Below are 26,946 nucleotides of genomic sequence, written 5' to 3'. Positions count from 1 at the left end.
AAACATTCTACTAAATCTGCCAGAAGGAGAATTTTTGTTACGTTAACTATTCTGGGGCATAAGTAAATTTAAAAAGCTTCCCAATTCATACTGAAGAGTTAGTGCAACTCTAACACCAAAACCAGGCAAGAATAGTAACATGTACCAACCTCACTTAAAAACATAATTGCAAAGACTCACAATTAAATATTAGAAAATCATATTTTCCTAATTTCTATTAAAGAATAATATTTCAAAACCAAGGAATTTTATATCATTCTATCATATTCCCAAACTACTGTTTTGATTCACATCCCCAGGAATATTTAAGAATACCTGGGGTTTTTTTGTTTTGTTTTGTTTGTTTGTTTGTTTGTTTTGCCAACCCTGGGGGTCTGAAACGATGGCTCTAATTTTCTTGTTTGACTTTTCATCTCTGAGGAAAACATATAAGTTGAGTAATTGATATTTAAAAAATGTTTAATTTCAAATAAAAAAGTTTAGAGTAGTGATGAACACATCCCATCTCAGGTCAACTCAAGGCAAAATTAGGAAATAAATTGCATTTTGGGATCCTTCAGTCTCTCCTGGGTGGTGTCTTTCCTTCTTTCCAGGTTTCTTAGGTTCTTTGTTCCAAGCACAGCAGGATGGGGTATGGACAGATCGACAATTCCAGAAAAACTGGGAAACCCCAAAGCACAATGCCATTTCAGGCTCCTTGACAAACGACAGCACACATATCCATGTTACCGCTGCCTCCACCCCCAAATCCTTTAGCAACTCCACACTGTACACCCTCCTTCTCCCTCCTCAAAGCTGTTTACAAGAAAGGCTGAAAATCTTTCATTTCAGAGTGAATCAATTTATCTGTTTACTGCCTCAGAAGAGTTTGCATCTGAAGTGGGATCTCTGAAGGCAGTGAAATTTAGGCATCTGCAGAACAAGTAGGTCAGGTGTTTAAGGAATTCCATTTGATGCCTCATTTCTGAATTCTTCTAAAACAGTGAGCTCAAATGTTATCCTGGTAGTCCTCAGTTTGCTACCAGTCAGCACATAATACCTTTCAGACCTTAGCCAGCCCTAAGGTCTGGCATAAAGGGTCAAAGATTTAGCCAAAAGTCTACTTCTGCCCCTTGATTCTTTCTCCAGGGGACCGCAAGTTGTCTTCGCAATTCAAGCACTCCTTTCTGAGTTTAAAACAGAGAACTGCCTCTCATCTCCCAAGTGTATTCTGCAGGGGTGTTTATATCTGTTAGGAAGAACATCCTGATGGCACTTTGGCCAAACCTGTGCATAAGCAGAAGTGGATCTCAGTGCAGATGTAGCTGGGAGCAGACTTCCTCCCTATAGGGATCACAGCTGTGGCCTGTGAGCCAACTGCGTAAAAGGACTTTGCCTGGCTGTCTCTATGACTTTAACTGTTTTCATTTCAAAGGTCTATGAAGCATTTCAGCTTGTAATCTCTGCCTTACACTCATCCCAGGCTCTGACCCAGGGACGTAAACAGATAGAAAGAGTCAGGCACCTGACTAGTCAGGTGCTCCAATGAACATGTTCCTTCCCTCTCTTCTTCCCAGTGTTTAAGGCACAAGACAAAAAGGGGAGATTCAATCATAGCTGTCCGTCTACCTTGTTGCTGATCTTAGGCAAATTACTCTATCTCTGGGCAGTGGACTAGATTTCCATGGCAACTGATGATTTGCCAGTCTGTAATTCAGGTTGCCTTTATCACATAAATTCTGTTTATCTTGGTGGCAGAACTTAGAATGATATATTAGCAAGTCCTATAAAGTTTACTTCCTATGTAGTTAGAAATAGGCAAGTCCTGTTATTTTTCCGTGTCACAGATAAAGAAACTTGAAATCTGAAGTAGTTGAGTACAGTAGTAATTCAATTAATATGATATTCATATTTGGCTTCCTTAAGTAGCTTCCCTCTGACTTGAAAGAAAAATATTATTATTAAGCATGATTTGGGGGCCTCATATTAATCCAATATATATTAATCCTTCACTGCTACTTCTGTACTCTCCTCCCCATTACCATCCCCAGAGAATAATTTTCTCCCCTGAATTAAAAGGAGAAAATGTTGTATTTTTTGCCTCCCCCTTCTTACAACCTGGATGTACTGATAAGTCATTCTCAAGAAGGTTTAAGGTTGTCAAGAGGACTGAAAGTTCTAGAGGTATCACAATATTGAAACCCTTGAAGTATTGCAAAGGAGTAAGTGTAGTGATGGCTAATTGCACACGTGCATATACACACAAACACACATGCCCACATGGTGGGGCCATTTACTGAAGGGCATACTAACTAGCTGTGTTTAAACACTTAATTTCTCAGCTCATAGTTTAAATGATGACATACATTTTTGTAAATCTGGCACATTTTAATTCTAAAACTGAAATGATTGAAAGGGACATTTTCCTTTGTCTCTGATTTCAGAAATTGTAACCATCATCAATATAATTATCTGATGAGGTTTTTCTTTGGAGGCTGCTGAGACATCACCCTCTTAAAGAACTGCAGTGCCCTCTAACTGAATTTTTGCTATGTATGCTTTCCCTGTGGCTAGGAATCTACTTTAGGAGTTCCCATTGTGGCTCAGCAGTAATGACTAGTATCCATGAAGACGCGGGTTCCATCCCTGGCCCAGCTCAGTGGGTTAAGGATCTGGCATTGCCGTGAGCTGTGGTGTAGGTTGCAGATTCTGCTCGGATCTCACATTGTTGTGACTGTGAGTGTGGCCAGCAGCTGGAGCTCTGATTCGACCCCTAGCCTGAGAACTCCCATATGCTGCAGGTGCAGCCCTAAAAAGCAAAAGAGAAAGAATCTATTTTATACATATTAAGATAGTCTGCGTTCAAATATGGTCTCATTGATTTAATTTCTTTTGGGGGAAAAAACATGTTGCTAATGGGCCTGTCTCAATTGCAGATTACAGTATTTCGGATGGGATCAGAAGGACACCAGGACATTGATTTAGCCATCCTGACAGCTTTGCTCAAAGGTAAGAGTTTCTATGTCCAGAGAGTGCAAAAATAATTTAAATGGATTAACACAGAAACCTTATGTCTCCTAATAGTGGATATAATCCCAAATGATACCATGACACATCCAATTATTGATAACATAAGGATGTCTCCTGTAAGACAGTTAATGCTATTAAATTCTCCTATGGTAGACCTGTTGTAGTGTGACTCAGTTTCATAGAATTTAAATATAATTCAGTCATGTCCATTGAATCATAAAAACACATGAAGTAAAATGCTAATATGTAAAATACTAAGTTACTAAGGTTATTTAGTAGTTATTACCCTGTCTACATTCAAAAACCATTCTATAAGGCATAGATGGTAGATAGATAGATGATAGATAGACAAACAGACAGATAGATAGATAGATAGATATGGAGATATTATAATACATTAAAAACAGATAATCAGGAGTTCCCGTCATGGCTCAGTGGTTAACGAATCCGACTAGGAACCATGAGGTTGTGGGTTCGAACCCTGACCTTGCTCAGTGGGTTAAGGATCTGGCGTTGTTGTGAGCTGTGGTGTAGATCACAGACATGGCTCTCTCGGATCCTGCATTGCTGTGGTTGTGGTGTAGGCCAGTGGCTACAGCTCCGATTAGACCCCTAGCCTGGGAACCTCCATATGCCGCAGGAGCGGCCTTAAGAAAGGCAAAAAGACAAAAAAATAAAATAAAAAATAAACAAAAGAAAATTTCCTCTGTTCAGCACTGAAGTGAAAACTGAAGCTATAACACAAAACAAAACCACAAAGCTTGTGGACTGCTTTTCTGGGTTAGAGCTACCTCCCACATTCTCCCTGAGCCCAACAGTTTTTGCCTCCTGCAGCATTTATCATATGACTGGTCACTGCCTATGTGTCAGTCTCCCTTAGACCATAAGCTCTGTGAGGGCAGAGAATGTGTCTTGTCCTTTACTGATTTCTCATCGTGATCTCTAACACATGATAGTGTTTAATCAGTTTTTATGGAATACATGAAGAACGGAATGGATTACCCAGTGATTCAGGAATAGACTCAGCATTCCAAAATTAAAATCTGAATAGCATCCATTATATTTTAATTTCCAGTCTACCTACTTTTATTCCACTCTTAGTATTTTCTTGAGTACCCATCACATGGCAGCCACTGCGCTAAGGGCTGAGGTTTTTACAAATACCGAAAATGTTAGCTATCACAACTACGTCACATTAGAGCTGTGTCCAATCCCCACTTTACAAATGGGATAAATGGAGCTGCAAAAGGTTAAGTAACTTTCTCAAGATTACTCTGCTAATTAATAAGCCTGGACTTGGATCCAAGTATGTCTAACTCTTCACTGTATCGCGTGTGACCCCTTTTTGTCTTATTGCCTTTTCTAGGGCCACTACCATGGCATATGGAAGTTCCCAGGCTAGAGGTCTAATCAGAGTTGTAGCCTTAGCCTATGCTAGAGCCAGAGCAACACAAGATCTGAGCCATGTCTGCGACCTACACCACAGCTCCCAGCAATGCCGGATCCTTAACCCATTGAGCAAGGCCAGGGATCGAACCTGCAACCTCATGGTTCCTGGTCAGATTCGTTAACCACTGCGCCACGACGGGAACTCCACATGTGACCCCTTTGATACTAGAAACTTTCAGTGCTCTCCACTCATTCCCCAAAGTTATATATACACATTTATTCAAAATCCTGATCACATTCCAAGTTCACAATCCCATGAAGTATAGTGTGTATCTGAAGTTGAGAAACTCTCCTTTAAAGCATTTCATTCTAATGAGCTAAAAATTACGTACATGTGGAAGAATTAAGGGACCATGCATGGGTTGAACCACAAAGCATACTCTGGTCCTCAATCTCCATCTATCAGAGACAAAATTAAGAGTTCGAGGCAACTTATTCTCTGATATTTGTTGTTCCTATATAAAAATAAGAAAACATATCCTTATGAGAACTTGCTAGGTGCCAAACACTGTGTTAGATGCATTCTGTGTATAAAATTATTTAATCTCTACAGCAGTTTGATGACCAGATTATAAAACCCAACTTATAGATAATGATATTGAGATTCAGAGCAACTAAGTAACATGCCCAAGATGAGCTGGCCAGGAATTGGTATAGGCAGCCTGACCCCCTATCTCTCACTTATGTGTACCACCAAGGCATGCCTGCTTCTTTCTTTTTTTTTTTTTTTTTTTTTTTTTTTTGTCTTTTTGCTATTTCTTGGGCCACTCCCACGGCATATGGAGGTTCCCAGGCCAGGGGTCGAATGGGAGCTGTAGCCGCCAGTCTACGCCAGAGCCACAGCAATGCTGGATCCGAGCCACATCTGCAACCTACACCACAGCTCCCGGCAACACCAGATCCTCAACCCACTGAGCAAGGCCAGGGATTGAACCCACAACTTCATGGTTCCTAGTCGGATTCGTTAACCACTGCGCCACGACGGGAACTCCCATGCCTGTTTCTTGATTTAAAAAAAAGTGGAATGTATACATGTATGTGTAACTGGATCACCATGTTGTATAGTAGAAAACTGATAGAACACTGTAAACCATCTGTAGTGGAAAAAAATAAAAATCATTATATATAAAATATAAAATAATAATAAAAATTTTTAAAAAGACATTTCAAAAAAAAAAGTGGAACATCACATTGATCTTCTTGAACCAAAACTCATGGCAAGTGGAAAGGTGGCCCAATTATCAGTTAAAATATATTGGCCATCATAATACCTTCCATTGAAGATACTTTCTTACTCTTTCACCAATTTGTGAGACTTAACAATTGTGCTTCACCTTCAGATCAGTCTTAGAATTTAATTGCTAAATATAGAGTAGTTGTTTACTGACCATTCTATGCATCAAACTACATTTTATATTACAACCAGTAGAGACATATATGTATTTAGAAAGCTAAAATTAAACTGCATAAAACAGTATCTATATTTACTATATGCAATGAAATTAGCTATTTTCTATTCTAATCTATCCTATAAAGCTGATTTTATCCCACTAAATTGATTTCATGACCTACTAATGGGTCATAACTTGCACTTTTGAAAACACTGCCCTAGAATATTAAAGGAAATTATGATTGCTCTCAGAAATTAACATTTCTAATCACTATAATGAACATTATTTATGCAGAAGTTCATGCTAATGCGAATTTATGCCATTAAAAGATTATGGTGTGTCAACTCTATTTTACACAGGCTTTTAAATGCTCTCTGATTTTGACCCAGATGATTCGAGAAGGATATCAAATGTAATATTTTTGCTGACTTTCTTGGAAGTCAAGAGCATACTTATATCTGTTTCAAATTCTTTAGTTTGTTAAATTTTTCTTCCTGTATATTTTTTAATTATGACTGGGCATGTAACATGGTTTAACATTTAATTTCTTATAATTATACATAGTTTTCAAGTATCTAATCTGTAAGGCATCTTTGTACAGTTCAGTTTTTATCCTTTCCATCATTTGAGAAAACCAGAAGTAAGAAAGGAGGAGGAGGAGGAGAGATGAAACTAAGGACTGGTCCATGAATTCAGAGCCTGTGAGGGAAAGGACACACAGGAAACTAAGTGGCTGTAGGGAAAATATACCTTTGCTGCTCTTTGTTTCTCATCCACTGGGTTTTTCTTTGTGATCTGTAATATTATAGAGTACTATTTTCTAAGAGACAGACACATTGATTATCTCTTTGAAATGAAGGCAAAAAGGATACAAAAAGAATGTTGTTCCAGAGATTTAAGAGGACCAGTTTATTCAAATGCTGACACTGGGGGTAGCTTTTGAGACTAGGCAATGTTGCATTTGTCTTTCACATAAGAGAACTGCTCTCTGAGACAGGCGGTCTGGGACTAGAGACTGTACACCCTACAACCTTCTTTGCTTTTTCCCCACTCTGCTGCCACACACACCCAGGGGAACACAAAGAAGTGATGCAGAATAGAATTGCCGGGAAAATACAGGAGGAAGAATATTCAGATTACCCACAAATAAAATTTTAGTGTAAGCATTTCTCAAATATTGCATGGGACATACTAAAAATAAAATGTTTATAATTTATCTGAAATTCAAACTTAACTGGGAGTCCTATATTTTTATTTGCTTAATTAGGCCATTCTACTCAGAGGAGATGTGACACCATCAGTACTTCTGGACTTAGACTCCTTTAGAGGTTCTATGGGAAGAGCAACTTAAGAATCTCAAGAGGTCCCCTCATTCTTCTGCTTCTTTATCTCAGGCAGGTCCTGCCTAAATCAGGGCAGCCAGAGATTTCCACTGGGAAGGGCCCCAAACTTACCTTAATAAATTGTCCATTGCTTAGCAACCTGCACTGTTGGCCACCTTATCCTATCTGCATCCCTCATGCTCTAAGCTCAGTGAAGCCAGAAAACATCTACTCATAATAGAAGATGTTATTGTAAGTGTTCCCTTGACCTTTTCTGTGCATAAAATTGCTCCCAATGCTTTTCATCTTTTCTCATGTACCCTGGGAGTCAAATCTTGTGGGTGTATATACTCTCATTCCTGTACATGCATTGAAGTGTAATATGTGATGATTGCCATCCTCTAATTGAGGAGAATTCTTTTTCTTTGGGTTTAAGCCTCATTAGTAAAGTTCATCTGTAGCATGAAGAAAGAGTAACTTTTATTCCTTGGTTATTTTTCTGGAAAGCATTTGAAAAGAGCTAAATGAGAGTGCAAAAATAATATATTCCACCTCAAAACTGTCGAGATCACAAAATACAGGGGTAGTCAGAGCTCTGAGGAGCCTAAGGAGACATGTATAAATGTTATGTGGTTTTCTGAATGAGATTCTTCAGCAGAAAAAAGCATTAGATTTTCTCTGCTTTTTGTTTGTTTTTTACTTTGTATTTCATCTTTTTTTAACTCAGTGAATTTTATTATATATAGTTGTACAACCATCATCACAACCCAATTTTACATTTCCATTCTAAACTTCCAGCCCATTCCTCCCCCTCCCCCCCCAAACATGTCTCCTTTGGTAACCATAAGTTTTTCAAAGTCTGTAAGTCATTTTCTGTACTGCAAAGAAATTTATTGTATCCTTTTTTTAGATTCCGCATATACGTGATAGCATATGACGTTGGCATCTCACTGTCTGACTAACTTCACTTAGCATGCTAATTTCTGGGTCTATCCATGTTGCTGCAGATGCCACTATTTCATTTCTTCTCATGGCTGAGTAATATTCCATTATGTATATGTACCACATCTTTTTTATCCACTCCTCTGTTGATGGTATTTATGTTGCTTCCATGTCTTGGCTATTGTATGTAGTGCTGCAATGAACATTGGAGTACATGTACCTTTTTGAGTCATGGTTTTCTCTGGATAGATGCCCAGGAGTGGGATTACTGGATCAAATGGTAATTCTATTTTTAGTTTTCTGAGGAATCTCTGTATTTCTTTCCATAGTGGTTGCACCAATTTACACTCCAACCAACATTGTAAGAGGGTTCCCTTTTCTCCACACCCTCTCCAGCATTTATACTTTGTCGACTTTTTGATGATGGTGTTAGGTGGTACCTCATAGTAGTTTGATTTACATTTCTCTAATAATTAGTGATGTTGAACATGTTCCCATGTGGGGTTTTTTCCATCTGTATGTCTTCTTTGGAGAATTGTCTGTTTAGGTGTTCTGCCCATTTTTTGATGGGGTTTTTTGTTTTTTGGTATTGAACTGCAAGAGGGGTTTATATATTTTGGAGATTAATCCTTGTCAGTTACTTCATTTGCAAACATTTTCTCCCATTCTGTGGGTTGTCTTTTTGTTTTGTTTAGGGTTTCCTTAGCAGTGCAAAAAACTTTTAAGTTTAATTAGGTCCCATTTGTTTATTTTTATTAACATTACTCTAGGAGGTGGATCTGAAAAGATACTGCTGTGGTTTATGTCTGAGAGTGTTCAGTCTCTGTTTTTCTCTAAGAGTTTTATGGGATCCAGTTTTATATTTAGATCTTTAACCCATTTTGAGTTTATTTTTGTGTATAGTGGTTAGGAAGTGTTCTAATTTCATTATTTTGCATATAGCTGTCCAGTTTTCCCAGCACCATTTATTGAAGGGAATGTCTTTTCTCTGTTGTGTATTCCTGCCACCTTTGTAACAGATAAGTTGACCATTGGTGCATTGGTTTAATTCTGGGCTTTCTATCCTGTTCCATGGATCCATATTTCTGTTTTTGTGCAATTACCATACTGCTTTGATGACTGTAGCTTTGTAGTATAGTCTAGAGTCAGGGAGCCTGATTCCTCCAGCTCCATTTTTCTTTCTCAAAGTGGCTTTGGCTATTCTGGGTCTTTGTGCTTCCAGAATTTAAAATATTTTGTTTGAGTTCTGTGGAAAATGCCATTGGAAATTTGATGGAGATTGCATTGAATCTGTAGATTGCCTTTGGTAATATAGCCATTTTGACAATACCGATTTTTCCAATCCAAGAGCATGGTATATCTTTCCACCTGTTTGTGTCATATTTGATTTCTTTCATCAGCATCTTAATAGTTTTCAGAGTATAGGTCTTTTGTCTCTTTAGGTAGGTCTATTCCTAGGTATTTTATTCTTTTTAATGTGATGGTAAATGGGATTGTTTCCCTAATTTCTCTTTCTTATCTTTCATTTTAGTAAATAGAAATGCAGTTAATTTATGTGTATTAATTTTATATCCTGCAACTTTACCAAATTCATTGATGAGCTCTAACAGTTTTCTGGTAGCATCTTTAGGATTTTCTATAAGTGATAGTTTTACTTCTTCCTTTCCAATTTTGATTTTCAAATTGGCAAAGAAATATCACTATTTTCACAACAGTGATGGTTTTATTTCTCTCTTTCCAATTTGGATTCTTTTTATTTCTTTTTCTTCCCTGGTTGCTGTGGCTAGGACTTCCAAAACTATGTGGAATAGTAGTGGTGAGAGCAGACATCCTTGTCTTGTTCTAATCTTAGCAGGAATTCTTTCAGCTTTTCACCATTGATAATGATATTAGCTGTGGGTTTGTCATATATGGTCTTTATTGTGGAGAGGTATGCTCCCTGACTCTAGACTATACTACAAAGCTACAGTCATCAAAGCAGTATGGTAATTGCACAAAAACAGAAATATGGATCCATGGAACAGGATAGAAAGCCCTCTATGCCCACTTTCTGGAGGGTTTTCATCTTAAATGGGTTTTGGATTTTTGTCAAAAGCTTTTTCTACATCTATTGAGAGGATCACATGGTTTTTATTCCTCACTTTATTACTGTGGCATATCACACTGATTGATTTGGAGATATTGAAAAATCCTTGCATCCCTGAGATAAATCCCACTTGATCATGGTGTATGATCCTATTAATGTATTGCTGGATTCTCTTTGCTAGTATATTTTTGAGGATTTTTGCATCTACGTTCCTCAGCGATATTGGCCTGTAATTTTCTTTTTTTGTAGTATCTTTGTCTCGTTTTGGTATCAGAGTGATGGTGGCCTCATAGAATGAGTATAGGAGTGCTCCTTTCTCTGCAATTTCTTGAAATAGCTTCAGAAGGATAGAGGTTAACTCTTCTCTAAATTTTTGATAGAATTTGCCTGTGAAGCCATCTGGTCCTGGACTTTTGTTTTTTGGAAGTTTTTTAATAACAATTTCAATTTTAGTACTTGTGATTGGCCCATTCATCTTCTCTATTTCATCTTGGTTTAGTCTTGGAAGATGGTACTTTCCTCAGCATTTGTCCATTTCTTCAAGGTTGTCCATTTTATTGGTGTATAGTTGCTTGTAGTAGTCTCTTATGATCCTTTGTATTTCTGTGATGTCTATTGTAACCTCTCCTTTTTCATTTCTAATTTGACTGATTTGAGTCCTTTTTTTCTTGATAAGTCTGGCTAAGGGTTTATCAATTTTGTTGATCTTTTCAAAGAACCAGCTTTTAATTTCATTGATCTTTTCTATGGTTTTCTTCATTTCTATTTCATTTATTTCTGCTCTGATCTTTATGATTTCTTTCCTTCTGCTAACTTTGGGTTTTGTTTGTTCTTCTTTCTCTATTGCTTTAGATGTAAAGTTAGGTTGTTTATTTGAGATTTTTCTTGTTTTCTGAGGTAGGCTTCCCTCTTAGAGCTGCTTTTGCTGCATCCCATAGGTTTTGGATTATGGTGTCTTAGTTATCATTTGCTTCTAGGTACTTTTAAATTTCCTCTTTGATTTCTTCAGTGATCCATTGGTCGTTTAGTAGTATGTTGTTTGGTCTCCACGTGTTTGTGGTTTTTGCAATTTTTTTTCTTGTGTTAATTTCCATTCATATAGCTTTGTTGTTGAAAAAGATGCTTGATATGATTTCAATTTTCTTAAATTTACTGAGGCTTGATTTGTGGCCCAGAATGTAATCTATCCTAGCGAATGTCCTGTGTGCATTTGAGAAGAATGTGTATTCTGCTGCTTTTGGATTGAGTGTGCTATAAATATATTAAGTCCATCTGGTCTAATGCACAACTTAAGGCCTGTGTTTCCTTGTTAATTTTCTCTTTGGATGATCTGTATATTGCTGTAAGTGGGGTGTAAAGTCCCCCACTATTATTGTGTTATTGTCAATTTCTCCTTTTAAGGTTGTTAGCAGTTACCTTATGTATTGAGGTGATCTTATGTTGGGTGCATGTGTATTTATATTTGTTATGTTCTTCTTGGATTGATCCTTTGATCATTGTGTAATGTCTTTCTTTGTCTCATAACATTCTTTATTTTAAGGTCTATTTTGTCTGATATAAGTATTGCTCCTCTGGCTTTCTTTTGATTACCATTTGCATGGAATATTTTCTTCCATCCTATCACTTTTAATTTGTATGTGTACCTAGAATTGAACTGAATCTCTTGAAGACAGCATATATATGGGTCTTGTTTTTGTATCCATTCAGCTAGTCTATGTCTTTTGTTTGGGGCATTTGGTCCATGTACATTTAAGGTAATTATTGATATGTGTGCTCTTATTGCCATTTTATTAATTGTCTTGGATTTGTTTTCATTGGTCTTTTTTCTTCCCTTCTTCTCTTGTTCTCTTTTGGTTTGTTGATTATCTTTAGTGTTGTGTTTGGATTGCTTTTTCTTATTTGTGTATGTTATCTATTACAGATTTTTGGTTTGCAACTACCATGAAGTTTTGATATAGGAGTCTCTCTCTCTCTCTCTATATATATATATATATATATAATATATATATATATACACACACACACACACACACACAAGATTGTTTTTAAGTTGCTGGTCTTTTAATTGCAAATGTATCTCCAGTATCCTTCATTTGTACCCTCCTTCTCTCATGATTTCTGGCCTTGGTAGCATATTTGTGTGTGAATGATTAGAGGTGGCTTCCTGCCTGGGTGTCTTTAGGCAGCCTGTTTGCTGATGGGTAGGTCTGTGTTCCCACCTAGTTTTCTGTTTGGCCTGGGGCTTCTCAGCCCTGATGGGTTGGGCCAGATATTTCCAAAATGGCCACCTCAAGAGGAGTTCATGCTGATGATTATTCCTGAGACCTTTGCCTCCAATGTCCTTCTCCCACAGTGAGCCACGGTCACCCCCTGTTTTCCCAGGAGATCCTCCAAGAACCACAGACAGGTCTGACCCAGATTCCTCTGGAGTCTCTGCTCTGCTCTGGGACCCAGTGCACATGAAAGCTTGTGTGCACCTTTCAGGAATGCTGTTTCCATTTCCTCCAGTCCTGTGGAGTTACTGTGCAAAAGCCCTACTGGCCCTCAATGCCAAATGCTCTGGGAGCTCCTCCTCCCAATGCCAGATCCCCAGGCATGGGAACCTGATGTGGGGCTCAGAACTCTCACTCCCATGGGTGAGCCTCTGTGATATAGTTACTTTCCAGTCTGTGGGCCACCCACCCAGTGGGTATGGGGTTGCTTATATCATATAGTCACCCCTCCTACCATCTCAATGTGACTTCCTCTTTGTCTTCTGGAGTAGGATCAAGAGAATTAGGTTAAAGCTAGAAAAAAAAATTTTTTTTGTCTTTTTGTTTTTTTGAGGGCCATACCCATGGCATATGGAGGGTTCCCAGGCCAGGGGTCTAATTGGAGCTGTAGCCACCAGCCTACACCACAGCCACAGCAACACCAGATCAGAGCCATGTCTGTGACCCACACCACAGCTCATGGAAACACCAGATCCTTAACCCACTGAGTGAAGCCAGGGATCAAACCCACAACCTCATGGTTCCCAGTCAGATTCATTTCCATTGCACCACGATGGGAACTCCAGAAAAATCTTTAAGAAAGTGTAGACTTTAGTTTGTTGTTGTTTTCTTTTTAAGTGTTAAGGGAAAAATAAGAAAGCTATTCTACCATATATTATGGATCTGAGCAGGAGACATCCTGTAGTCAACTTCACACTTCTTTCATGTCAAAGTGGCAAAAAAGGAGAAAGCATCTTATGGAATTAACTGTACATGTCAAGTATATATATAATCAAAATACTGTAACATGCATAGACAGAACAGGCAGTATTTAATATGAATAATTTATATAAATCACATAAGCATGGATAATAGCTGATCATTATTGATCTAAGAAATGATTAGAAATATACCAGGGAATCTAAGTAAGTGTTATAATGGGTACAGAACAAACAGAAAACAATTTGTAGGAAATCAGTTTCTCTAGGGACTCATGCAATCATTTCAGAGATAATTACCATTTTATTTTATACATTTCATTTCTTCAGACATAATTAATTTTGTTGGTAATTAATAAACTAATTAATCCCCGATTCTTAAGCTGAGGAAAAAAAATCTCTTCTTAAGATATGCTTTTATGGAGTTCCTGTTGTGGCTCAGCGGTAAAGAGCCCAACCAGTATCCATGAGAACGTAGGTTCGATCCCTGGCCCTGCTCAGTGGGTTAAAGATCCGGCATTGCCTTGAGCTGTAGTGTAGGTTGCAGATGTGCCTCGGATCTGGCATTACTGCAGCTGTGGTGTAGGCCAGCAGTTGCAGCTCCAATTCAGCCCCTGGCCTAGAAACTTCCATAGGCTGTGGGTGCAGCCCTAAAAAAAAAAAAATGCATTTATTAATTTGTTCAAGGAGTTCCTTCATGGCACAGCAGGCTAAGGATCCAGTGTTGTCGCTGCAGTGTCTTGGGTTGTTGCTATGGCAGATTTGACTCCTGGTCTGGAAAATTCCATATGCTGTGGGCATGCCCCCCAACCCTGCCACCCCACAAAAAAAAAAAGATGTAAATTGACCATTAATTTACAGAAAAGAGTTTAAAGTTCATTTAAGAAAAGAGTTTAAAGTTCAAATGCCAAAAGAAATAGTCAATATGTTCTAACTTTATTAAAAATCTCTAGTTAGAATGCTTTTGATTTGAACATACAAAACAATGAAAGTCAGTTTTCTGAGCAATTTTCTTTTAAAAATTTTATCTTTTAAAAAACTAACTTTGAAGTAAAAGTGGATAAAATCTAATGTTTTGAAACTACTCCTTAATGCATGCCCCTCCAAACTCTATTAATCAGAAAATGAAGTCTTATTGTCACATACTAGTACTGATATCAGCTAAATAACTCATCTTATTTTAAAAGTTTTATTAACCCCTAGTAAAACTTTGGCATATATTCTAAAGTAATTTATATCCAATAGTTCTATGCAACAAATATATTTCGTAAGTAACTAACTCAGCTTATTGAGAGGCTACCTTTGCTTAAACTTGGATGATTCATGAATAGGTTTCACTATAGCCCTGCTTCAAAAAAAAAAAAATTCTATTTATGTGTTTCATCTTTCCCACCTTTTTTATGTGTATAGGCAGCTTAATACAACACATACATGATTGCTTTTCTTTTAATATTATTTTCTTACCCAAAAACTGTTTAGATAGACTTATTATGGCCAAAAAAAGATACATTCATGTTGACACTTTCATCACTTACAAGTGATGCAAAGTTATCATCGTTGTTAAATGTTATGCAATAGAAATAGATGAAATTTTGTCCAAAAGAGATCTCCAAAGTCAAAAGTATGGCCTATTGATTTTAGGCTTAAAAGGACACAGGAGGTAAGCTGTGGGAGAGCAGTGAAATATTTCAGTTAAAGATGAAATTCACCTGATAATTTTTACAATGTAGATTCTTTACCAAGGTATTATTAAGCCCTTCTCTGCATGAGACCACTTTTAATCTTATTTGTGTCTTCTGATTGTAAATCAAGCTCCCCCAAATGCATTTGTTTCCTGATGGTTCATTTTTCCTTTTTAGACAAATCTTTAACTTGGAAGTCATAGAACAGGTTGGCCATGAGCATTAGAACCCCAACATAGGGAGTTCCTGTCATGGCTCAGTGATTAACGAATCTGACTAGGAACCATGAGGTTGTGGGTTCGATCCCTGGCCTTGCTCAGTGGGTTGAGGATCTGGTGTTGCCGTGAGCTGTGGTGTAGATTGCAGACATGACTTGGATCCCTAAAAGGACAAAAAAACAACAAAAAAAAGAATCTCAACATGGGTCCCCCAGTTCTGTGTCTCCCACTGGTCTCTTATTACTACTTTATCCTAAAACCATCCTGAAACCATAATACCCCCTTTCACCTTGCTACTCCCTGCATTTTACAGACTTGAAAATTGAAGCCAAAGAGTCTAAAAATTGTTTAAGACCATTAGGCAATTCAGTGGCAGAGCCAAAGCTTTAATTCCAGTTGCCTCATTCTGGCGACTCAGTTTTCTCTTCTTTCTTTTTTTTAAATTAACATATAGTTGGTTTATACTGTTTCTTCAGTTTCTGTTGTACAGCAAAGTGACCCAACCACATACAGTTCCCTGTGCTCTACAGTAGGGCTCCATAGCCCAGCCATTCCAAATGTAGCAGTTTGCATCCAAAAACCTCAAACTGTTCATCTATCCCACTCCATCCCCTCTCCCCATGGGAATCACAAATCTGCTCTCCTTGACTGTGAACTATTTCTGTTTTGTAGATAAAATCATCTATGCTATATTTTAGATTCCACAAATAAGTGATATTAAATGGTATTTGTCTTTTTCTTTCTGGCTTACTTCACTCAGTATGAGAATCTCTAGTTCCATACATGTTGCTGCAAATGGCATTAGTTTATCTTTTTGTGGCTGAGTAGTATTCCACTATATATGTGTGTGTGTGTCACATTCTCTTAATCCATTTATCTTTTGGTGGACATTTAGGTTGTTTCCATGTCTTGGCTATTGTGAATAGTGCTGCAATGAACATTGTGGGGGTGCATGTATCTTTTTCAATGAAAGTTTTGTCTGGATATATGCCCAGGAGTGGGATTGCTGGGTCATGTAGTAGTTCTATATATAATTTTCTGAGGTAGCTCTATACTGTTTTTCATAGTGGTTGTATCAATTTACATTCCCACCAACAGTGAAGGAGGGTGCCCTTTTCTCCACACCCTTTCCAGCATTTGTTATTTGTTGGCTTGTTAATGAGGGCCATTCTGACTGGTGTGAGGTGGTACCTCTACTCAGCTTTCTTTACATCACATGTATAAGTCTTTGGAGCATCCTGGATTTTTTGGCTCTATACTGCCACAGAAATTTCAAGCATTTGCCCCTGTGACTCCAGGGTTATCTGAATGATAACAGATCAAGATATCTACTTCCTAGTACTCTTTCCTTGTCCACTTTCTGGCTATGGAACCCCCCCCCCGGGCCCCGCCCGCTTTTTTGTTGGGAATCCATAACTCTGAGGCTTCAGTGGAGCTGATCTCATCCCTCATTTCATACTTACAGGGATTCTCTGATTTTCTGGCTCTTCACATGTATGCTCGAGGATGTTGTTGTTTTCAAATTTATGTGTCCTTTCAAATTTAAAATTTTTTTCTTTGTTCAGCCAAGCCTGTGGCATATGGAAGTTCCCGGGCCAGAGATCAAATCAGAGCTGAAGCTGTGAACTATGCCACAGCTGCAGCAATGCTGCATCCTTAACTCATTGCACCACAGTGGCAACTCCAAATTTAACATTTTTTGATTCTGATAGATTTTGGACAAGGAAGACATCCTAATTCCCTGGGAATTTTTAAAGCCATTTTTAGAAGGTAAAGAGTATAAAGTCACTAAATGTTCAGTATTTACCATGAAGAAGACACAGTGCCTGCCCTCAAAGAGCTTGCATTGTAACCATCCTTTGCATCCCTTATATCAACCCACATAAGAAAAAGAAAAAAAAAAGTTAAATTTGAAAGGATACACAAATTTGAAAACAACACCCCCCCCCCTCGAGCATACATGTGAAGAACCAGAACAAACCACAAAAAGAAATTTAGTCTTTTTTTTTCTTTTCTTTTTTTAGGGCCATACCTGTGGCATATGGAAGTTCCCAGGCCTATGCCACAGCCACAGCAATACCACATCTGAGCTGCCTTTATGACCTATACTATAGCTCGCAGCAATGCCACATCCTTAACCCACTGAATGAGGCCAGGAATCGAACCTGCATTTTAATGGATACTAGTTGGGTTTGTTAACCACTGAGCCACAATGAGACTCCAGAAATTTAGCCTTGAAAATGATTGAGCACATGCTAAGCAGCCTTAAAAATAAATCAGTTTTCTGGCAAGTTAAATTTTTTTTGCAAATCCAAATAGATCTCAGAGCTATAACAGAGATCAAGGTAGATAGCAATTTTGGACATTTCTGTTTATCTCTAATCAGAGAATGCAATAAAAGAACTGAAATCTCTTAATCCTTTTATTTTTTTAATGTTTTACAATTCACAAAGCATTTTTACATAAATTTTATCATCTAATCTTTACAACGATTCTGTAGAATTGTTCCCAAATAATTTATCTCCACACTAGGACTTTCTGGGGCATGAAAGTGAGCAGTATTGATAATTATGCCAGAAAAAATAGAATGAACCAGCAATGTCCAAACCAACTGGAAAGTGAGAGCACCCTGATTATAAACTCCAACTTCTTTTTTCTATCATGTATTTATATATATATTTTTTTCTACTGTACAGCATGGTGACCCAGTTACACATACATGTATACATTCTTTTTTCTCACATTACACGTTCCATCATAAGTGACTAGACAGAGTTCCCAGTGCTACACAGCAGGAACCCATTTCTAATCCATCCCAAAGGCAACATTCTGCATCTATTTACCCCAAGTTCCCAGTCCCTCCCACTCCCTCCCCTTCCCCCTTGGCAACCACAAGTCTATTCTCCAAGTCCATGATTTTCTTTTCTGTGGAAAGGTTCCTTTGTGCCATATATTAGATTCCAGATATGTGATATCATATGTTATTTGTCTTTCTCTTTCTGACTTACTTAACTCAGTATGAGAGTCTCTAGTTCCATCCAAGTTGCTGCAAATGGCATTATTTTGTTCTTTTTTATGGCTGAGTAGTATTCCATTGTGTATATATACCACATCTTCCTGATCCAATCTTCTATCAGTGGACATTTGGGTTGATTCCATGTCTTGACTGTTGTTAATAGTGCTGCAATGAATATGCGGGTGCATGTGTCAATTTAAGTAGAGTTTTGTCCGGATATATGCCTAAGAGTGGGATTGCTGGGTCATATTGTGGTTCTACGTACAGTTTTCTAAGATACCTCCATACTGTTCTCCATAGTGGTTGTACCAGCTTACATTCCCACCAACAGTGCAGGAGGGTTCCCTTTTCTCCACACACCCTCCAGCATTTGTTTTTTGTGAACTCATTAATGATGGCCATTCTGACTGGTGTAAGGTGGTATCTCATGGTAGTTTTGATTTGCATTTCTGTAATAATCAGTGATGTTTCAAATGCTTGTTGGCCATCTGTATATCTTCCTTGGAGAAGTGCTTGTTGGCCATCTGTATATCTTCCTTGGAGAAATGTCTCTTCAGGTCTTTTTGCCCATTTTTCAATTGGCTTTTTTGAAGACAACTTACAGAATGGGAGAAAATGGTTTCAAACCTCAGCTTCTAATTATGAAGTTTCCAGAGGTTTTCGTCTTCTTTGCCCCTGTGTCCCAACACCAGAAAAAAATGCGTGACATGTGGTAAGCATTCAGTAAATATCCACTGACTTACAGAAGTGAAGTTGAGTCCCAGGCCAATCACCATTAGCCAAAGTCACATTAACAACCAAACACAAACTCTACCTCCTTATCCCCTTGAAAGTTCACCAAAGTAGACACTAACATTTCCTTCTGGTGACCACAGATATGCAAATTCTACACCTGCCCCAGGATTTCTGTCAATTCCCAAAAGATGTAAGTTCTCTTGGCCACCCCTGCCTTTGGTTCCAGATTTCTTTGTTATTTCTATTTCTCATTACAGAAGGTAAAATATAAAATTCAGCCTTGCCACAATTTCAAAATAAAAAATAAAATTCAGGAAGTTCCTGTCGTGGTGCAGTGGTTAACGAATCCGACTAGGAACCATGAGGTTGCGGGTTCGGTCCCTGCCCTTGCTCAGTGGGTTAACGATCCGGCGTTGCCTTGAGCTGTGGTGTAGGTTGCAGACGTGGCTCGGATCCCACGTTGCTGTGGCTCTGGCATAGGCCAGTGGCTACAGCTCTGATTCGACCCCTAGCCTGGGAACCTCCATATGCCGTGGGAGCGGCCCAAAAAAATAGCAAAAAAAAAAAAGATAAAATTCACTTACATAGAGCATTTAATAGACATAGGAGTCTTTTCTAAAAATGTAGACAGGGATGGAAGAGAAGTTTCATTCCCAATAATGCACACAACTTCTAATCACACAGCAGGCATCTCCAGCGTTGACATCCTTTGGCTGTTTCACGCAGGGGACTTCCCATGGATTCTTCACCTGTGACCTCCCTACTGTCACACTATCTCCCAGACTTCGCCTCCTCTCCTCCCAATATTTTCTTCTTTATACTCCCCTCTAAAAGTAAAACAAAATCTTCTTTCAAGCAGAGCAGCATGTCCCTGATTGCTGGCACTTTGGCCCTGGCCCTGAAGGGCTCATCTCCCCCAAGCAGCTTTGCAGTGTATTTTTACAAAGACGGTCTAGTTCCTAAGTAGCGTTCTGGTGTCAACTCATAGGAGAGAGTGATTTCTTCAGCTCCTTTCATGTAGGTAATAAATGGGAGAGTGGGAAGAAGATGAGGATGCTGGAGTTCCCTGGCAGCCTAGTGATTAAGCATCTGGTGTCATTGCTGTGGCGTGGGTTCAATCCCTGGAATGGGAACTTCTACATGTTGTGAGTGCCGACAAAAAAAAGAGAAGAAGATGATGACGAGAGTACAGTGCTCTTTGTTCCAGGACCATAATCATAAGCAGGAAAGGTACAATGTGTAGTCCACCCAAGTGCGTGCAAGAACTGTGAACATCAGGCCCCCAGGTCTACAGTCATGGACAGGCCATTGCTAGCAGATTTTCAAGGTTGTAACCATGTCCATAAGATTTCTCGTTGTAAAATTTTAAAGCTAGGCAGAGCCATAAGTGTCTAGGACTGTTATGAGTGAGAAGCCCCTGCTGATGTTCAGAGGAAAGGGAACTGGAGTCCAGCTCTGCAGATGCCCAGGCCCATGACTCCTTCCCTGCATCATGCAGCCAGTTCTGATGGCAGATGTGGTCATCCTTGGCCTCTTGTTATACACAAGCTATAAACACTCTGCAGCTCCCTCGCACTTCAGCATTGGCATGGGAACAATGCCATCTGCACATTAAGCTAACTGCAAACCCAAAGCTCCTGAGCAGCTCTCAGCCTGTGAAGACATCGCCACCACTGGCTGCCCAGCAGTGCTGTAGAATCGTACTTCTTCTTCCTTGATTTGCCTGAGAGCAATGAATCAGCTTTGTTTGTGAAATCAATTACTGAATATTCTGCATTACATAACCATGCAGATTAGCTACAGCGTGATTCCAAAATGAATAGTATCCACACATTAAGAACAAAACTAATAGTGATAACAATAGTAAAACTAACATATAATGATAGCAATTAATACGGCACTTACTATGGTACAAGCATTGACTAATTTATTCCTTATAGTACTACAATGGGGCAAGTACTATTGGTATCACCCATTTACAGATGAGGACACTGAGGCACACACAGGCTACCTTGGCCAATGTCACACAGCTAGAAAGTGATGGAGTCTGGGCATGAAATCACATTATTTGAATCCAGAACACTTGCTACAGTATTCTCTATTGTCTTTATTGTTAGGACCATATATTAAGAACTGCCCCCATTTTTTCATATGTCCTCAACAATAAATGATGACTAAACTTTCTTTGGTGCATAAAAAAATACAGACAGACTCCTAGATACAGTCAGCTGAACATATTAGTCTACTATTAGTCTCCTCCTAATCCCTCTAAAATAAGAATAAATGGTTATTTATTAAAAGCATTGGAGCAGAAACAATATTTTGTGTTCACCACACTGATTTCTCTTCTTTCACACTGGAAGACTAAGTATCCTAGCATCTCTTGCAGAGAGGTTGGGACCATATGACTATGCTTTGACCAAAAGAATGTGATCAGATGTGACAGAAGCTATTTCTAGACCTAGAAGATGAAAAGCAGATGTAGGAATGGGAAAAAAAAGACCAGAAAAAAAAAAATCCTGAATATTAAGCTGATCTCTAGCTAACTTACACTTCAAAATACTCAAAAGGCCCAGAAAGTTGCGGCACACAGAATCTTTTTAAAGAAGCAGCCAGAATGCCACATCCTCTGCCCTGCACTCAAAGCTCCCTTCAACCCAAAAGCAAAGATTGATTTTCTGCACCAGGAGACACCAGGCGCAAAGTGAGGCCTAGGCTACAGAACTGAAAACGGGGCACTAAATAATAATAGATATTGGATGTTGATACCCAAGCCCTCTCCCCCCACTTGGTTCCCAGCATGCTGATGGCTGGGATCTTCATCCTCCCGTGAGGAGACTGGAAGATCCTTTATGTAAAATTTGATCTCTCTAAAAGACCTAAGGATAGTAACATAAATGATTCCCCATCTAAGAAGCCCAACCAGTTTATCTGACAATGATGTTCATAGTTGATAATTTCCACTCATGTGCTCAGGGCTTCCGGACAGCACTTTCTTTCCCACTCTCAAATGTGAGCAAATGACCAATGGCAACCAGACACACAAGACCTATAACATAGAAGATATAAAAACAAACAAACAGAGAAATGTAATTTCGAGCAAATAAAACTAATGTAGAGAGAAGAAACTTCACCAAAACTGTGATTAATATCCTCAGAGAAATCACAGAAAATAACTGAACCATTAAAAGAAAAACAGCATCTTAATTTTAGTTCAAGAACTAGAAAGAGCTCTTAGAAATTAAAAATTATAGCATCAACAAAAAATAAAAGATAAAGCTGAAGAGCTCTCTCAGAAAGTAAAGAAAGAGACAGGGAGAATAAAAGAAAGAGGAGAGAACAGAAGTTAGGAAATCATCAATGAAATTCCAGGAAATGTCCCAGAACTCCAGAACACAGATTTCTAGATGGTAAAACCCAGAACAACGAGTAAAAATAAACCCACACCAAGATATGTATCATGATATTGTACAACATGGGAGACCAAAAAAAAAAAAAAAAATCATAAGAGGTTCCAAAGAGAAAAACAGGTCACATGCAAAGAACCAGGATCTAGAAAGATTTAGAATTATTATTATTATTATTATTTTGTCTTTTTAGGGCCAAATCTGCAGTTTATGGAGGGTCTCAAGCTAGGGATTGAATTAGAGCTGCAGCCACCGGCCCACACAACAGCCACAGCAACACCAGATCCGAGCCGCATCTGCAACCTACACCACAGCTCACGGCAATGCTGGAGGCCAGGGATCAAACTCACATCCCCGTGGATACCAATCAGATTCGTTTCCGCTGAGCCACAACGGGATCTCCTAGAATGATTTAAAATTCTAAACACAGAAAGCTAAGGTTCCTGTTGTGACTCAGCAGATTAAGGACTCAATGTTGTCTATGTGAGGATTCAGGTTCAATCCCTGCCCTCACTCAGTGGGTTAAGGATCTGGTGTTGCCACAGTTGTGTTACACATCACAGGTGTGGCTTGGACCTGGTGTTGCTATTGCGGTGGCATAGGCTGGCAGCTGCAGGTCGGATTAAACCCCTGGGCTAGGAACTTCCATATGCTGCAGGTGTGGTCATAAAAACAAACAAACAAAAAAAAAACAACAATGCAGAAAGCTGTCGTGAAATGCCTTAAAAACAACGAACATTTCTTTGTAGTCTAGAATTCTATATCTAATCTACCAGCTACTTGTGAAGGTAGAATAAAGACATTGTCTAGCATGAGTTATCAAAAAATCCACTACCCATGAACCATTTCCTTGAAACTTTCTTGAAGATGTGCTCCACCAAAATGAAAAAGGCCAAAAAAAAAAAAAGCAAAGATGGAACAGGAAACAAGAGCTCCAACACAGGAGAAAGATGTTGGAAATCCTTGGATGATGAAGAAGGGAGATTCAAGGCAAGAGTTGTGCACCAGGCGTAGGAGGCAAAAGCAGGACATTCTGAAGGCTTAAGCTTTGAACTACCATAATGTCACTTCTGCTGCATTCTTTTGGCTAAAGCAAGTCACAAGACCAGCTCAGATTAGTGTGAATACTGGGTGATGTAGTTCTATGGACGCTATCTTCGAAGACCAGCTTCCTCAGATGGCCAAAATTATCAGCTAAGAGAAGTGAAATGGTGGCCTCTAGAGAAAGAGGATTGGAGCAATGAGATTTGTGATTTTTTTTTACAACAAATATTGTAGAAATAGGAGACCCTGAACTCTGTGCATATATAACCTTAGTAAGAATAAGGCACAAAATGGTCCCTAAATTATGTAGTTCTCAAAGAAAGAGACAGAATGAGTAAAACAAAAATAACAGAACTGGTAGGAAATCATCAATGCAGTAATAACAGAAAATATCCCAGAACTCCAAGGCATACATCTCTTCAGAATCCTACTAAAAATCACAGCATAGAAGATGAAAATATTTTACTTACCCAGCCATGCAAGTGATTTTATTTCTGTGGTATCACAGGCAAGCAGAATATCCCAATAATATGCTTTTCTTTTCTTTCACTCTCCCTGTCTTATGTTGATAACATTTCTCAGCTTTGCAAATTGTGCATACTATAGCAACACTTTATAAAAGTTTTATTTAACATGTTAATGGGAAACTTTTGTGAAGTATTGACTTCTTTTACTACAGAAAGAGCACAATAAAAAGAACAAATCCATTTAAGTAGGTCAGCAAAAAGAAGGAAATAAGTGCTTTACAATGTTATTAATCATAAGCCAAATCATTTTATTTGTCCTTTCTGCTTATATATGTTATTAGGACATATGGAAATAATGGCAGTATTTACTACAGAAACTCTTGGCAACTATCACCATACAGACATCCTGACTTTGTAAGGTTTTTGTATTGATTTGGCCCCTAAAAATCTAGCACTTTAGCTCTAAAAATGAAACTAAAAACAGTTTTGCAAATCTAATGAGACCTTATACAGCAAACTCAGATCCAATAAATAAGAGAAAAACAACAGAAATCTTAATCACCACCTCCTGGCACCCCTAGACCAAGTGGCCAGGTAGTATAGGGGTGCAGGAGAGAGAAAAAGTCCAGCTCTCACTCCAGGCAGGGTACAAGGCTGAGAGGAGAAGGAGTGGCGAGTGGTCCTCAGTCCCTGAGGAGCCCTAGGTCACCTCTGATGGACCAAGGAAGGTGCAGTGTTCTCTCAGCAGGTAGCAGCAGGTGCATGCACCTGAGCAACGTCCTCTAACACCAGACATCCTCGGGAAGGGCTAGACGCACCTTCCTAATAGAGTGTGGTTATGAGTCCTATGGAAAATACCCAGTATTCATTGCCTGGACTACCCATGCATAAATACACAACCAATCTTCCCAATTTACATTCCTACAAAACAATCAAATTCTTATAATGCAAATAGAGCATTTGTATCTAAATTGACTCTTGCGTTGTAATAAATTCACTTCTTGCTTGTACCTGAGCACCTGTAAACTTCAGCTCACTGAGGGGCAGGTCTAAAGAAAGCTGTCAGACAACCACTCCTAACACCCATTAGCCACTCTGACCTACATTTCAGCCTTGGATAATTTAGAGACTGACAGTACTAAATTCTGTACAGTTGTTATTCCCTTTATGAAAATTTAGTGATACCTAATCATTCACATTGACCACAGTAGAAACGGTAGTGATGGTCTGGCTGGTAATTGTTCTCCATCCAGGAGTGTCTGCATGATAATGGCATTATTTTAACCTGCTAAAGTTATTAAATTATTATTAACCTGGTAAGTTTATTGTCAGGAATATGTGAGGCACTAAAAATACTTGCAGAGTACTTTAATTCAACAAAGCCATTTTTTCATCTATTATTCTATTTAATCCTCAGTCCTTTGAGGGAGATATTGTTGACCTTGTTCTATGTGAAGAAACTCGATCTTGGAGAGGATAAGTAACTTTCCAAGCCCCTCAGGTAATATCATGGATAAACAACCTAATTGCTGGAGCACCTACTGTGTACAAGGCATTATCTTAATATTACATTGCATAAATATGCCACAAAATCTTACAAATCTTAAAATACGATAGAGTACAAATCCCAAGGTAAAATGTAAACCAAATGCTAAAAAAGCATAAATGGAAGAGACTGCTGGGTTCAGAGGACATTTTATCATAGAGGCTCCTATATATGCTCCTCTGCAGTTCAGAATTCAAAGCCTATTGTATAGAATAAACAGCCTAGAGAAATACAGAGTTAATAGTATGCCAATTATTTTTTCAGAGGGATTTAAAATTAAGAAGAAAGTTTTATTTTTTAGTTTTTTATTTATTTATTTTTATTGTTATTTTCCCAATATAATTTTTTTCCTACTGTACAGCATGGTGACCCAGTTACACATACATATACACATTCTTTTTTCTCACATTATCGTGCTCTACTGTAAGCGACTAGAAATAGTTCCCAGTGCTACACAGCAGGATCTCATTGCTAATCCATTCCAAAGGCAATAGTTTGCATCTATTAACTCCAAGCTCCCAATCCACCCCACTTCCTCCCCTTCCCCCTTGGCAACCACAGATCTATCTCCAAGTCCATGATTTTCTTTTCTATAGAAAGGTTCATTTGTGCCATGTATTGGATTCCAGATTTAAGTGATATCATATGGTATTTGTCTTTCTCTTTCTGACTTATTTCACTTAGTGTGAGAGTCTTTATTTCCATCCACATTGCTGCAAATGGCATTATTTCTTTTTTATGGCTGAGTAGTATTCCATTGTGAATATATACCACATCTTCCTAATCCAATCATCTATAGAGAAGAAACTTTTTAAAAATATTATTAAAATTGAAAAAAGAGCCTCCAAATAAACAGGATATAAGAATGTCCAAAGAGGGCTCATTTTGCCCATACATATATGCATTCATTTTATCGAAGCAATAACTTCCTTTAAATGTATCTGTAAATTGTTTTTTGTTTTGTTTTGTTTTGTTTTTTTCTTTTTAGGGCTGTACCAATGGCATGTGGAAGTTCCCAGGCAAGGGTCAAATCAGAGCCACAGATGCCGGCCTGCGCCACACCCACAGCAACGATAGATCCGAGCTGTGTCTGTGACCTATACCACAGCTCACAGTGATGCCAGATCCCCAACCCACTGAGCAAGGCCAGGAATCAAACCATCTTCCTCACAGATACTAGTCAGATTCATTTCTGCTGTACCACAACAGGAACTCCCATAAACTGTATTTTTTGAACTGCATTATACTTTATTATTTTTTGGTGTTTATTTCTATGAGCTTTTTTTTAACCGAAGCATAGCTGGTTTAAAATGTTGTGATAGTATCAGCAAAGTGATTCAGTTAAATATACATATATATTTTTTTCAGATTCCTTTCCCTTATAGGTTATTACAAAATATTGAGTATAGTTCCCTGTGCTACATAATAGGTCCTTGTTGTTT

The 26,946-nt window shown here is 38.4% G+C and overlaps 1 protein-coding gene across 37 annotated transcripts in view; it reads left to right on the top strand.

The window, feature by feature from the left end:
• TRPM3 (transient receptor potential cation channel subfamily M member 3) overlaps positions 1–26,946 on the top strand; it is an 845,347-nt gene that overhangs the window by 703,848 nt on the left and 114,553 nt on the right. For all 37 annotated transcript variants that reach the window (XR_014822585.1, XR_014822584.1, XM_084987411.1 and 34 more), the window contains one exon: positions 2,916–2,988. Coding sequence is in view for 35 of the 37 variants with exons in the window: in XM_084987411.1 (XP_084843537.1) it covers positions 2,916–2,988 (73 nt within the window). In the remaining 2 variants the exon portion in view is untranslated. The remainder of the gene's footprint in view (positions 1–2,915; positions 2,989–26,946) is intronic.

The sequence above is a fragment of the Sus scrofa genome, chromosome 1 (assembly GCF_054392235.1).
Source record: "Sus scrofa isolate SSC_HxYL_T2T_F1_AM1 chromosome 1, Sscrofa_HxYL_maternal_Yorkshire_Landrace_v2.0, whole genome shotgun sequence".
Taxonomy (NCBI): domain Eukaryota; kingdom Metazoa; phylum Chordata; class Mammalia; order Artiodactyla; family Suidae; genus Sus; species Sus scrofa.
The sequence above is the reverse complement of the archived record's forward strand: the minus strand, read 5'-3'. Positions and strand labels throughout refer to the sequence as shown.